This window comes from Gymnoscopelus microlampas (genome assembly GCF_963454915.1).
Source record: "Gymnoscopelus microlampas genome assembly, chromosome: 7".
In the NCBI taxonomy this organism is placed as follows: domain Eukaryota; kingdom Metazoa; phylum Chordata; class Actinopteri; order Myctophiformes; family Myctophidae; genus Gymnoscopelus; species Gymnoscopelus microlampas.
In genome coordinates, this window is record NC_139944.1 from 55,051,753 (window position 1) to 55,066,826 (window position 15,074).

Consider the following 15,074-nt stretch of genomic DNA (forward strand, 5'->3'; position numbering starts at 1 on the left):
AAAAAACAACGTTTTGACCTGGCAAGGTCTTCTTCAGGGAGACCTTGAGAACTCAATAGATTCTTCTTTTTGCTCATAGGATAGCAGAGAGACATGAATCAAGCAACACAACACAACACAGGTCCTCATCTGGAATCCAACCGGGGACGCAGTGCCCCCCCCCCCCCCCCCCCCCTTCACACACACACACACACACACGCACACACACACACACACACACACACACACACACACACACACACACACACACACACACACACACACACACACACACACACACACACACACACACACTGTTGACGCACCACCTTCGTCCATCCACCCCCAAAGTCTGTTGATCAGACCCTCAATTCTGGCCTACTATAAGGCCACGGACCCCAATAACAGACCTGTAAGGGTCACTTTGGTTACTAACTATCAACAATGTCCGCTGGGGACCCCCTGAACACCCCCCAAAGACCCCTGGAGGTCCCCGGAGCCTACTTTGAGAACCACTGCTCTTGATTATTCTAAACTTGACATTGATTGGGTGGAAACATGGGGAAAGTACCCATCCATCCATCTATGACCCATAATGCATCTGTGTCAACAATCTCTCTCCTGCTTCTCCTTCCTCTTAAGTAACTATAGGAGACAAACAACTTCTTGTCATTGCATCTCATTGGCTCCAAGTGGAAGTGACAGCTGTCTCTAGACCCCCCCCCCCCCTTGGCAGGGGGACTTCGTGGATGGTGTCATGGAGAGGGGACGCGTGAGTCTGGGATTAGCTCATTAAGACACACGTCTTTGATCTGAGGTAATCTGTCCCATTTCCACTGCAACCTGATCATATTCCAGCCTCTCCACACACACACACACACACACACACACACACACACACACACACACACACACACACACTGTACATGCGCGCACGCGCGCACACGCACACACACAGTCACTCACACATGCACACAAGGGCATGTACACACACATTCATAGACAGAAACACAAATATTCACACACACACACACACACACACACACACACACACACACACACACACACACACACATACTCACAGTTACTTTTTTTTTTTTACTTCCGTCCTTTATCAAAAAAATGTACTTTGATGAAAAAGTAGGCAAGTAGCAGATCTACAAGCTCACAATGCGTCACATGAGCTTTTTTTTCCGAACGGCCCGAAGCATAAATAGGACTTATAAATCGTTTCTGTCAGGTGGAAACCTCTATGTCCAAAACAAAATATAGCATATATTTTGATGCTTTTGTGTGACGCTGTAGTATGATCAAGTAGGGCGTTAATTTACGAAGCTAAGGTTTACAATATACGTACAATATTTTGCCTCTGAGATTTATAGCAGAAGTTTTAAAGTATTTTAAAGTAGTTCAAAAGTAGTTCAAAATGACACATTAAGTAAATGTACAGTTACTCCGCTATACTTTCCACCACGGATACACGTCGCACACTTCTGCACTCAGCGGACAACGTGAAGACCCCCAGAGAGTAGGGGGGGGTCCCGACAGAGAGCTAAGGGGTCCCGACAGAGAGATGTGAGGAAGAGGGGGCTAGATGTGCAGCAACAGCTAAACGTGGTGTCGGGTTTCCGGGGGCTCGTGCTAAATTTAACCCTGTGATCCTCCTCAGGCAGGCAGCAGCAGGCTGAGGGGTTTAAATGCCAGCCTACAGTTGCTCTCCAGCAGCAGTTGTTCTCCACACATCTTCCTCTCATCACAAACCCATAGTGCTGGGAGAGACACACACACACAAGCGCACACACAACACACACACACACACACACGTACACACCGCCCGCTGCACACTCTTCCAGGCAACGGGACACTAAAAGATCTACATCTATAACGGAGGAGATCTGGGGGAGTAAAAAGCAGGAGAACCTTCATCCCCATCCTCTAACGTTCTCATCCAGACCGTCCGTCCGAAGCGATGGAGCTTTTCGAGACCAACCCGTACTTCTTCCCCGACCAGCGCTTTTACGAGGGAGGGGACGGCGGCGGCTACTTCCCCGGCTCTCGCCTGCCGGGGGGCTACGACCAGGGTGGAGGGGGCGGGGGCGTATACCAGGACAGGAGCTCCATGATGGGCCTGTGCGGGGGTCTGTCCGCGGTGGGAGGAGGCGTCGGAGGCGGGATGCTGGGGATGGAGGACAAGGCCTCGCCGCTGTCGGGCCTCTCGCCCCAGTCGGGCGTGGGGGACCACCAGCCCCACTGCCCCGGGCAGTGCCTGCCGTGGGCGTGCAAGCTGTGCAAGCGCAAGACGGTCACCATGGACCGGCGGAAAGCGGCCACGCTGCGGGAGAAGCGGCGGCTGAAGAAGGTGAACGAGGCGTTCGAGGCGCTGAAGCGCAGCACGCTGATGAACCCCAACCAGAGGCTGCCCAAGGTGGAGATCCTGCGCAGCGCCATCCAGTACATCGAGAGGCTGCAGGCGCTGGTGTCCTCGCTCAACCAGCAGGACGGCGTTGGCGGGGGCGGCGAGACGGGCGGCGGCGTGGGGCAGCACTACCACCGGGCCGGACCCGGCGGTACCGGTCAGCCCAGAGTGAGTACTAGGACCGAACCAAACCGGCAGGAGGAAAGGATTTTATAGGAAGGATGGAGAGGATGAGAGTGTTAACCCATTATGAGGCCTTCTAAATCAGTAGTTCTCTTTTTGTGACAAGGAGGACCCCCAAATTGATATTTGTATGTATGGCCACGGACCCCCATCAGAAAATGTTTTGTGCCAGGGACCGTAATTTAATTGGTTTAAAAGGAATGCTAAATCACAGGACGTCACAGTACAATCCTGAGTGTTTAACTCTTGACAGTGAACGGGTCCATTTGGTTACATTTGTACACTGTCACTGAGTTACTAATGGATACATGGACCCATGAAGGTTAATTTTTATACTCTGGATCATTCCGGATGTTGCTGTGCATGGTAAAAAAAAGAGTGGCCGTTTAAAGGACTAGTTGTGTTTCGGGTTTGAGTCTCCTACCGGAAACACAGACGGTCATCAAGTTATTGTCTCAGGAATGCGTCAAAAACAAAACAAAAAACTCTATGAATTCAATGTTTCATGGGGTGTGTAATTGATAGAAAATAATTGATTTTTGGGTGAACTATTCCTTTAACTCCGGATTTGACTGTGATGCAGGCAGGGTGAGGATGATGATGATGATGATGATGATGAGTCAGTTGGAGAGATGGAGGGATTACTGGAGGAACACGTTTTAAAGAAAGGATTGAAGGTCAAACGTGGGATGAGGAGAGAGAGAGAGAAGAGGATAGAATGAGAAATAAGAATAACGATACAAAATAAAAAGTAAGAGTAAAAGTGTACGACACAATGACGTTATTACTTATCATACCTAACCCATAGAATAACATGTATTGGTCATCCGCTAGGACAATTGTCTTGTGTGTCACTACATTTAAATATGTCTAGCTACTGTATATATGTACTAGACATATACACAGAGTGTGTGTGCGTGTGCGTGTGCGTGTGCGTGTGCGTGTGTGTGTGTGTGTGTGTGTGTGTGTGTGTGGGGTTGGGTTGGGGGCGGGGTCGTGTCATAACATTACCATCGTGACTGACAGCACCTCCTGCATGTGGTTTCTTGTCTCCATGGTAACAGGTGTCGTCGTCAAGCGAGCCCAGTTCTGGCAGCACCTGCTGCAGCAGCCCTGAGTGGAGCAGCACGCCAGAGCAGTGTAACCAGGGTTACAACAACGATGGTACGCACACACGCGCACAAACACACACACACACACACGCACACGCACACACACACACACACACACACACACACACACACACACACACACACACACAAACACACGCCAGAGCAGTGTAACCACTAACACACACAATTCTTTGCCATTTCTTACCGTGTGTGAGCTTGTAGATCGTACATTTTCGGCCTACGTCACCAGTGCGCAACTAAGTAAATCAAGCCTATCTCTAACTCTAACCCCAAAACCCAACCTCTACATGTCTGATCAGAACCTTAAACCCAATCCCAATCATTTCCAAATCTTAAGTCTAACGTTAAAGATCATACTTTATCGCATATAATACCCCCCCCCCCCCCCCACCCCCTGTTTGCTGTACATATGTTGTCTTTTTTTTTACTAATCGTTTATATGATAATTTTGCATATTTTGTATGTTATTGTTTGTCTTTGAATGTCTTGATGAATTGAATGCACAGGACCACAATAGAAACCAGCCATAGTCCTTTCTTGGGGTTTATCCTTTTAGCATCGTCGTATAAAACTGTCTGTCTGTGCTGTTTATAAAGTATTTAATCAATCAATCAATATCTCAAAACACACATTTATCTTGTGAGGACCAGGAAAATGAATAGCTTTATTATAATATAAGCCAGGGGTCCTCAGAGTTACTACAGGGGGTCCGCCAAATCTTTGTGTGATAGGATCTTTTATTTGACCTCTTGAACCCTAGCATCACTTTTCTGAGGAGAACTTTAGCCAAAAATAGCAGATATTTTTTTTAGATCGGCTATTTTTGGCAAAGAGGCATAGGTGTAGAGGGAAAAAAAGAGCAGACCACGTAAACAAAAAATGTTGAATCTGGAACACAATTTTATACAATATAGAGTAGGGGGTCCCTGCTTCATCTCTCTCTCAGCTAGGGGGTCCTTGGCCTGAAAACGTTGAAGACCCCTGATATAAGAGTTCCTCATTTTTGCGGCGGACCCCCTGGAACCCCTTCAAAGGAACCCTGCTGGGGGTCCGTCCCACTTATACGTTGAGAACCACTGACCTCTCGGAGTTTAACTGAATCAGGGGTTTTATCATGAATGACACGTCTCTGTCTCTCTCCTCTTCCTCCTCCAGATCTCCTGAGTGCAGACTCTCCAGAGCAGAACAACATGCGCTCGCTGACCTCCATCGTGGAGAGCATCTCAGCGGCGGTGGAGGTGGTGGGGGCGTATCCCGTGGTGCCCGTGGACATTCCCAAATAAAAACCCTTCCAAAAACCCCTCCAAAAAGCTGACCCATAGACACGCAGAGAGAGAGAGACGCACGCACACACACACGCACACGCGCACGCGCACGCACGCACGCACACACACACACACACACACACACACACACACACACACACACACACACACACACACACACACACACACACACACACACACACACACACACACACACACACACACACAACAACAACTGACAAGTACTTACTCCACATGGAGACACCAAAAACAAAAAGATCTCAATTCCATGTATTTTTTGGGGGGTCCACCACACGCCTCATTCGGGGTGTTTGGTCTTATGCGACAGTGGTTCTCAAAGTGGGGTCCTCGAGGGGGTTCCAGGGGGTCTATCCCAAGCAAAATGAGTTAGAATAGCATCAAAAAGGCAGTTTAACCGCTTTAAACCTTTAAACATTGGCTATTTGAAAATAGCCGGACTCCATCTAAATCTGCTATTTCTTTCAAAAATATCTGAAAAAGTTAGAATATTTTTGAAATATTTTAACAACACAAATCTTGTATGGGGGCCCCTAGCACACAATCCTAAATATAAGATCTCTGTCGATGTCTAAGGGTCGGCTATAAGAAGCCATACTGAATTCCTCCCATGCCGCTCACAACTAGGCTTTATTATGTTGATTCCCTGCCTTATGCTCAATTTATGCTTTTCGTCATATGACGGAGCATAGAGAGCCTGGCCTTTCGCTGTGGTCCACGCTGCATGTGTCAGAGCTTCAGAGTCCAACCAGAGAGCTACACTCTTCACTGCATGATCAAACCAAATAAATAGACCTTTAGTTACCAGTGTGCTTCTCTGCTCGACCTGAATGCAGACTTCTGTTCCTTTTTCTACCTTAATTTAAAGAAATGTTCCTCAATTCGCAACCTTTCCCTGGTCTATTTTGTGTTCTGTTTTTGTGTGTGTATTGTTGTTGTTATTATTATTATTATTATGCTTAAAAACATGAGTTTTATTTGTGGGGCCAATAAATACCTTATTATGGCAGTTTTTCTTTTGACCAAGACCTGCTTAATTTAAACCGGTTATGAATGCTAGTGATGTAAATACGTTCCCTTTTTCTACAGAGTGGAGTTTTTTTTTTGCTATTTTATTTTCTATTTTTTGCTAACTTATTTTTTGACTTTTATAACTAAGATTGTTGTGTATTTGTAGATGTTTCTAAAAGGTGATTTGCAATTAAAGATGATTTTCAATACGCCGTCTCTCGCTGTCGACATTTTGACCACCATGCAAACATTAATTAAAAGGAACACACAAACACCAGCCGATATCTTACAAAAACAGCTTTACTTATGTCTATATAGTTCCATAAATACAGTACTCTTTTTTTAAATTGCCAAATAATAAAATCTTGATTTGTCAGCATCAGTTTCACACCTGGAATAAATACACATACAGTACTCATAGCTGCCACATAGCACGTTACACCTTTTAGACAACTTGAAAAACAAACGTAGAAATTAAAATAAAAATCATAATAATTTACACACTCATCCAATACTTCACTGGTTCACCGATATGTCGTGTTCTCATTGGACAAAAGAGCCGATCAGCGCGCCGTAACGAGCGCTAGCCGGCTAACATCTCCAACGTGGCGATGATGATTAAGAGGAACCCGATCGGAAGACGCGATTCGTCGCGCCTCCGTCGGGTTCCAGCAGTCTCTTTGTTGTGGGATGTGATTGGCTGATGCCGAGCAGCAGTTTACAGTTTTGATTGGAGAGGAAGTAAGGAGGGATTCAGCAAGAGGGAGGAGCTACGGTTTGTCAACACTAACCTTTATGTCCACATGTGAAACTATTTAGGGGGAATATGGACTCTTTAGTCTCGTACGCAACGCAGGTCTCAATGTAGAAGAGACTGAAGTCACACGAGTATAAGATTAGACTCAACCACTCCCAAACCTGGCGTCCGTCCCTCTGTTTGGGCATCATAGGGATTTTTTTTTTTCAAAAAGTAGCCAGTCTATACGTAAGCTCACAGCACGTCCATTAGACCGGCTACTTTTGCTGTGTGTCACCTCCCTACGACGAAATATAAATCAGGCTCAAGTGGTTATTGGTTTCACTCATCCACCCATACATGCTGTACACACACACACACACACACACACACACACACACACACACACACACACACACACACACACACACACACACACACACACACACACACACACTACTTCGTATTAAAGGTATCCTCTCTATTCTAGGCTACATACAGAAGGCGAGAGAGGAGGAGAAGAGAAGAAGAAGAAGAGGTTAACGGCTACAGTGTCAGAAGAAGAAGAAGAAGAAGAAGGAGAAGAAGAAGAAGGAGGTCAAGGAAACAGAAAAAAAGAGAGAGAGAGAGGCAGAAGGAGGAGGAGGAGGAAGATGGAGTAGAATTGGACCCATGAACCTGTGAAGAAGTCTTTGTCGCTTTCACAGAAACGCGCTCCAACTCGGTCAGCCCCTCCCACTTAACGATTCACACTCACATGCACGCGCACACACGCGCACATGCACGCACACACCCACACACACACACACACACACACACACACACACACACACACACACGCACGCAGACACACACACACTGACAGCGCAACAGTAGAAGACACGGAGAGAGAGAGAGAGAGGGAGAGAGAGAGAGAGAGAAAGAGAACAGTCACTACCGAATACAGGGAATTGGGTTTCATACAGCAATGATATTATATTATTCTCCATATATAATTCCAATATATATATATTTATATATATTTATATATAATATTTCTATAAAAAACATAAGTCATCCATTTTATGTACAGGGACGATAAATGAGATAATACCTTGCATAACCGATACGGGGGTCAGTTTGCAGTGGGATCTGCCATCATCTTTACATCAGTATATATTCATCATTCCCATGGATTCATAATAACCTTCCTTTTTGTTTTTGTTTTTATATAATATTCTATACAGTCGAGTCCAGCCAACTTTTTGTGCTGCTTCGCTGGTGCTGGACGGACGGCGGGAGAATTTTGGCTTGGACTTGATTCAAGTTGCGAGACCCCCCCCACCCCTCCCCCCCTCCCCTCCTCCCGACATTCCGAACAGAACTTAAGAACCCGGATGTCTTATTTTTTTTTGGCTCAAGTGTTTTGGCTCTTTTCGGCTAGGAAGTTGTTAAACCCCAGAACCTTCCATATAATCTGGAACTTTCCAGAACGTGTGAAGTTGTGTGGTGTGTTTTTTTGTTTGTTTGTTTGTTTGTTTGTTTACGTTTCCATGACGACGTCATACGGATGGTACGTCATTAAAAAAAACATACTTAGCGCCCGTTAGCGCATGGAAACAAACGACTCCAGAAGACGTGACATAAACCCTCACGACATGGCTTTGGGTTTTGCTTTAGTTCTTGTCAAAGTCAAAAAGAGCCATTTTTTCCCCCAAAAACCAGAACCCACAGCTGAGGGGGCGGGAGTACAACACCACGACAACAAGGCTACTGGGAGCACTGGGGGGGGGGTTGGGGGGGGGTTAGATCACCAGGAACGAGTCTCTGAGCGCGGCCGATGATGATGAGCGCTCTCGGAGTTCAAAGGTCAAAGGAGTTGACCTCTTAGGTATTGCACGTTGTCCGAAGGAGAGGTTGAGAGGTGAAAGGTCGAGAGGCGGCGAGGCTGGATTGGACGACGACGGGGGCCGACATGACGACTGGGCTAAGCCCCCTCCTCCGCGAGGAGCCAGGTCGAAGCCCCGTCCTCGAGGAGCCAGGTCGAAGGTCGAAGCCCCCTCCTCGAGGATGCCAGGTCGGTCGCTCTCTCTCCACATTTGGCATATCACTCTCGAAAGGCCGCAAGCATGTGTCCGTACAGGTAATGAGATTGCACTGAGGGAGGGAGAGAGAGAGAGAGAGAGAGAGAGAGAGAGAGAGAGAGAGAGAGAGAGAGGGACAGACAGACAGACAGACAGACAGACAGACAGACAGACAGACAGACAGACACAGACAGACAGACAGGAATACGAGCTGTCAGAGAGAGAGAGGGGACTTTAACACCTGCTTGCTTTAACTTCATGCATGGTCTGATTATCAAATCAAATCAAACCAAACTTTGATTTGTATAGCACATTTACAACAGCCAAAGCTCACCAAAGTGCTGAACATGGTCAAAAACAAAGCAATTCAAAGCATAAAGAAACATCAACCAATAACACACGTTGACACAGAACAACAAAAAAACTATGCAGAGTTAAGACGGATCAGGAGAGCCATAAATACAACTAAAAGCAAGAGAGAACAGATGAGTTTTAAGTAATGATTTAAAAGCCTCAATCGACTGGGCAGATTGGGGCTTTACCAAAGGTTACCAAACTTTTCAGGCTGTGACCCCCCCAAAATGATTTTGAATTGGGGACCCCCCCACCCTGACAAACACTTGGAAGTGTAGGTGTCAGAAACTGCAAGGTTCATTTCCCCTCCGCTCCACAAGGCGACACCACAATGGGATTCAGACTGGTACCTGTGGTGGTGACCTCACTTTCTCCCACTATAAAAGCAGGACTGGATTCCCATTTCCCCCCTTGTCCTTTGTTTCCAAACACATGCAGCCGGCCTGTGTGTGCCGTGTGCTGCTGATGTACCACTGATGTTTGCCATGCGTCTGTTAAACCTGGTATAATGTAAGTTCCAGTGTTTTACTTCTAGTGATGTGGATTGTATGATTATATTTAAGAATTGATGAACTTGAGTTATATGGATATTTAGATGTTTAATATTATGAAGTAAATACTTGGCCTATTATTTTGATGACATACCTTAATGTATAATATAATTTAAAGGCCATATTTATGTTTGATACGTTATCTGACATGATATTATAATTTGTTTCTTTGTGTCTTTGTTTAGAACCATGGCATCATCATGAAACCCAATGTCAACCCTATTCATCATTATCCGGCTAAAAATAAACTGAATATTTGATTGCAACCTTTGTTTCCTGGTGGTTTGTGGCTCCAGTATGAACTTTAAATCCTAACAGTAGGAGTTCAGGCGTTACATGTTGTTTTGTTTGGCTTGTGTTGCACATTAAGCTCATCTGGGGACCCCCCAAAATAGGGATACACTGCTGTAGGTTTTTGAAGACCCCTGTTATAGACTGTAAGTCCTGTCTGATAAATTGAGTACATGGTGCTTTCTTGATCCACAAAATGCCTTCCAAGTGTGTTTGCCCAGGGGGCTCAGTTGGGGCCAATAATTGGCCCCGGGGGGACCCCAAGAGTGTTAATCCATCTGCGCCCTCATGCGTAAAACAAGCACATTTGACTCTACAGCATCGCTAAGCTGGTGTTGAAGCTCCTCCTGAACTTTAAAAAGGACCACTTCAACCATTTTCAACATTCTAGACAAGTCTTCTAAGCTTGACACCAGAAATGACCCCCCCCCCACACAATGTATCTGTGTATATCTCTAAATGTCTTGATGAATTGAATACGCAGGACCACAATGGAAACCCTCTTGGCACCATTTAATCTTACCACTGTAAAAGCAAACTGTTACATAAAGTATTCATATCATTGCTCCTTGTCTACTTGCTCTGTGTCTCAGACGAGGACTGTGGACAGTTCAGAAACCAGCCTACCAGTGACATCATTGGTAGGCTGATTTCAAACCTTTTAAAAAATAAAATAAAATAATGCAAGAACAATGGCTTACAATGGTTAGCATGCTAACTTTCCATGGAGAGAAAGGATGTTTCTATTAGCTTGGGAATTCCCATTAATGATGTCATTGGTTGGCAGGTTTCTGAACTGCCAACCAAGGAGACGAGTGAGTAGACAGAAACGGTGCCGTCTTACAGTGAGCATTAATTAGTGAGGACCAAGTATATGAAGATACGGTTGGAAATGGGTGAAGTGCTCCTTTAACTAACTCACAGAAGTGTGCCAGTAGCCTGCCAGTCCTTACGGCGTGCTTTTCAAATGCCACCGCAATCCTGCCACACCCCTGGAATCCAAATTCCGCCTACGCCCGTTTCCATTGGCTCGTCGTCCCGGGAGTGGAGTAAATTTTTGACAGGATGTTTGCTATGAGAACATACACATTAGCTAAATTGCCTTTTAAAACCCTTCTGTTTGCTGCTGCCTTTCACACAGTTATTTCCCACCTTTCTCTTTCGATTTTCCAATGAAAAGATGAGGCATCACCAAAAGTTTAGTCTGAAGTAATTGTGCCACCTTAGTTGTGATTTATTTGCAGACGCTAAATTGTAGGATAATAATACGTAGGTCTATATGCCACCCAACTTAATAATATAATGTAATATGGAGTAGCCTATATAAATGTTAGCGCCTCATCCTACTACTATAGTTGAAATGACCTCCAAAGTACGTCCGGGGTTGGTCAGCACAGGATCACTCCATTTGCCTCCAAACTTGCCAAAGGCTATTGATCAGTGCTCTGGCTAATACCTAGGCTTCTTTCCCCACCTTCAATGTACTTACATATTGTGCAGTTAATATAAAACTTCATTGCACATTTTAGCCACAGCACCTTTGTTTTTGCTGCTAGGACCCCACCCTACTGCGCATCTCCATATATGGCCATATCAGTTGGATCACCGTTGGTGCAACGTAGCTGTGACGTAGCTGATCGGGCCTAGATGTGAGGGCCGCGAAGCGGACCAAACCTCTAGTCTTTCTAATTCATTGACATGCTAAAGGGTGTTTTAAAAGGCGATTTAAAAGAACTAAAAGTGGCAGCCGACCTGCAGTTTATAATAAACGAAATAAACAATTACGTCGCTTCAGCGCCTTTATATAACTAGTGTGTGTGTTCTCATAGCAAACACCCCCGTCAAACATTCTGTCACTCGCGGGACAACGAGCCAATGGAAACGGGTGTGGCCGGTGTTTGGATTCCAGGGGGCGCGGCCTCTGACAGGGTTGTGGTGGCATTTGAAAGCACACGTCCTTATATTATCATAGCTACAGATCAGCTATCCTGTTAGCTTACCTGTTAGCATTAGTGCTCCTGTTAGTAAGCGGAGAAGAGTTAGCATGAATAGGTCCGTACGGCCGAGGGGTCAAGTCTGGGCGGTGCTGGAGGAGGAGCTAGAGAGTGGGGTGGGGGGCGTGGCACACAGAGGGCGTGGCACAGAGGGGGCGTGGCAGAGCGGGACAGAGGACACAGCATGCAGTTAGTCAGGCCAAGCTATGAGAGTGCTACGCACGCGCACGCGCACACACACACACACACACACACACACACACACACACACACACACACACACACACACACACACACACACACACACACACACACACACACACACACACACGTTTGTATTACTATACAGTACTTGTGAGGATGACGATTTTATGGATGCGATTCTTATTTTTTGGGGCATTTTGAACTGTAAGCCTAGAGCCGAAAAATGACAGATCTACAAGCTCACTGAGCTTGTAGATCTGCTATTTTTCGGTGCACGACACTGGCACGCAACTACAGTAACTATAAATCATGTTTAACTCTAATTCTAACCCCTAAACCTAACCTTTAATTGTCTTATCCTAAGCCTAACCTGAATCTAATTCCACCATAAAATATTATTTCTCTCGCGAGGATCAGGAAAATGGTTCCTCTCAATTAGCCCTATTTTCATCAGTTGATAAGACTGACAGCATACAGACACAGTCTGCTTGAATAAAAAAATACAAAGATGTTTTGCTCTGGCTCCTCATCTGAAAACAGAGACGGTGGCCAAATGAAATAGATCTGCCACAATAACAGATGATAAGACTGGCAGATAGGTTGCACCAGAATGCAGTCTTTAAAGATCCAGTGGTTAAAAAAATGACTAGGGGATCCTTTATGCCTGAATGGTGCTCTTTGCGGTGAAAGCCAGATAGTAAACCAGAATACCAATGAGAGCAGCCAGAACCTCAGCCCATAGGCCATTCCTGAACATTTTCTAATAGCCAATTTACAAGCTCACAATGTGTCGATGTAGATCGGCTAGTTGGACTATTTGAAAATGTTTTTAAAAATAGTTTAAAAAATCGCAAAGAGGTTTAGGGATAACGGGTAAGGCACCTTGTCTATTTTTTTGTCTATTTCTCATATTCTACTAGACTTGACACACGCACACGCGCACACACACACACACACACACACACACACACACACACACACACACACACACACACACACACACACACACACACACACACACACACACACACACAGAGAGATGTGAATGGATATCCTACAAAGCCGTGCGTCAAGTCAAAGAGGAGGTCAGGTGACCAGGTCGTTGATGACCCACCTTCAGGTTGCATCTGCTGCTTCTTGCCCATCAGAGACATGGAGGGCGGCATGGCCATGGAGGGCAGGCCGTGGCGGAAGCCCGTGGGCAGCGTCTCCATGGAGCCCGCCATCATGCCCAGGCCCGTGCCCCCTTCCCGCGCGCGGAACCGCTTGCGCCACGACGGAGACCGCCGGAAGGTCTTGTCGTCGTCGCTCTATTATAGCGGGGTGAAAAAGATAAGAGAGGAGGGAGAAACATAAGGTGGAGGGAACGTCATCATCATTTTAAACCACTTAAGTTAAACGTCTTCGCTGAAAATAGCAGATTGACAAGCTCACAAACGCGTTGCAAGCTTGTAATCGATCTGCTATTTTCTTTTATGAGAATAAGGATGCTGGGGTTGAAGCAGTGCTAATTTTGACTAAAACTATGACGAAAAACATTGACTAAATAAAAACTAAGTTATGATGACAAAAACTAAGACTAAATAACAGACAATTTCGCCAACAATAGACTAAAATCACGGACGAGTGGAGAAGAGTTCCAGTAGAACTAAAAGACAAGTAATTTTATGTTTGGTTGCGCTCGGGTGTTGTGTGCAACCAAGTGTAAAATCAGCCATTACGACGCCATCAAGGCATCGCAAAAATACATTTTAGTCAACTAAATCAACTGTAGATTTAGTCGACTAAAATCTTATGATAATTAGTCGACTAAAACTAGACTAAAACTAAAATATTTCAGATGACTGAAATATGACTAAAACTAAACAACATTTTATTCAAAAGACTATGACTAAAACTAAATAAAAAAATGCTGTCAAAATAAACACTGGGTTTAAGTGGTTATTAATTAACAACAATATTAATCTCATGAAGATATCTCACTTCCTCCAGCCTGCGGTCCGTCCCCAAGGCCAGCACGTTGTTGAACTCTCTCTCCAGGACCTGCCGTGCCTGAAGAAAACACAACAACACAAAATATATAGATTTTTAGCTTTTACACCTTTTTCTCCCCAATTTAGTCGTTATGCCAATTCCTCATTCCTCCCCCCACTGGGTTGTGCTCGTATAGATGCTCGATAAAGGCGGATGCACCACGGTGGATTCGAACTCAGAACCTCAGCGGTGGTGGGCAGGAACTTAAGCACTGCACCACCCAAGCACCCCCACCCCCCCAGATTCCACGTTGTAGAACCAATGGATCAAAGCATTGGTTCTCAAAGTGGGGTCCGGGAACTCCCAAGGGTCCTTGGGGAGGTTCCAGGGGGTCCCCAGCAAAAGTAGTTCACATAGCATCATAGTCATCTTAACCACTTTATCCATTCACATGTTGGCTATTCAAAAACAGCAGATCTACAAGCTCACTGCGCGTCACTTCGTGCCATACTGCAAGCTTGTACATCTGCTATATTTGACACAAATCTTCTCTTCTGGGGGTCCCTGGCACAAAATATTTTTAGACGGGGGTCCGTGGTCAAATATATATCAATTTGGGGATCCTTGGCATGAAACTACTGGGTCCCTACGGGGTAGAGACTAGAGACGTTACCCACTGAGCATTTTTCGGGCTATTAAACGTCTAAAATACGTCTAAGGGCTAGGCTAAAACGGGGTTATAATTGGTCTAACAGAGAAAGTTTTTTAGCTGTTTTTTAAGCGTCTGTATATAGACGTCTATATTATAGCCGTTGAAATGACGTCTATAATATAGACGTCTATATACAGACGCTTAAAAAACTTTCACTGTTAGACCAATT

At 45.4% G+C, this 15,074-nt stretch overlaps 2 protein-coding genes across 2 annotated transcripts in view; one reads left to right on the forward strand and one right to left on the reverse strand.

Annotated features, from left to right (window-relative positions):
- Positions 1-1,719: 1,719 nt before the first annotated feature.
- On the forward strand, positions 1,720-6,235 carry myog (myogenin). Its single transcript, XM_084062321.1, has 3 exons — positions 1,720-2,563; positions 3,643-3,742; positions 4,867-6,235. The coding sequence occupies exons 1-3, from the start codon at positions 1,949-1,951 to the stop codon at positions 4,992-4,994; spliced, it is 843 nt and encodes a 280-aa protein (XP_083918447.1). The 5' UTR covers positions 1,720-1,948; the 3' UTR covers positions 4,995-6,235.
- A 5,825-nt stretch (positions 6,236-12,060) lies between these two features.
- ppfia4 (PTPRF interacting protein alpha 4) overlaps positions 12,061-15,074 on the reverse strand; it is a gene marked incomplete at both ends in the record, with an annotated part of 154,502 nt that continues 151,488 nt past the window's right edge. The window contains 3 exons of the mRNA XM_084062312.1: positions 12,061-12,119; positions 13,334-13,529; positions 14,203-14,271. Of these exons, the coding sequence (XP_083918438.1) occupies positions 12,061-12,119; positions 13,334-13,529; positions 14,203-14,271 (324 nt within the window). The remainder of the gene's footprint in view (positions 12,120-13,333; positions 13,530-14,202; positions 14,272-15,074) is intronic.

Coding starts and splice junctions, on each gene's coding strand:
- myog (XM_084062321.1), top strand. CDS start 1,949: ATGGAGCTTTTCGAGACCAACCCGTACTTCTTCCCCGACCAGCGCTTT. Junction 2,564..3,642: donor GCGGTACCGGTCAGCCCAGA/GTGAGTACTAGG, acceptor CCATGGTAACAG/GTGTCGTCGTCAAGCGAGCC. Junction 3,743..4,866: donor CCAGGGTTACAACAACGATG/GTACGCACACAC, acceptor TTCCTCCTCCAG/ATCTCCTGAGTGCAGACTCT.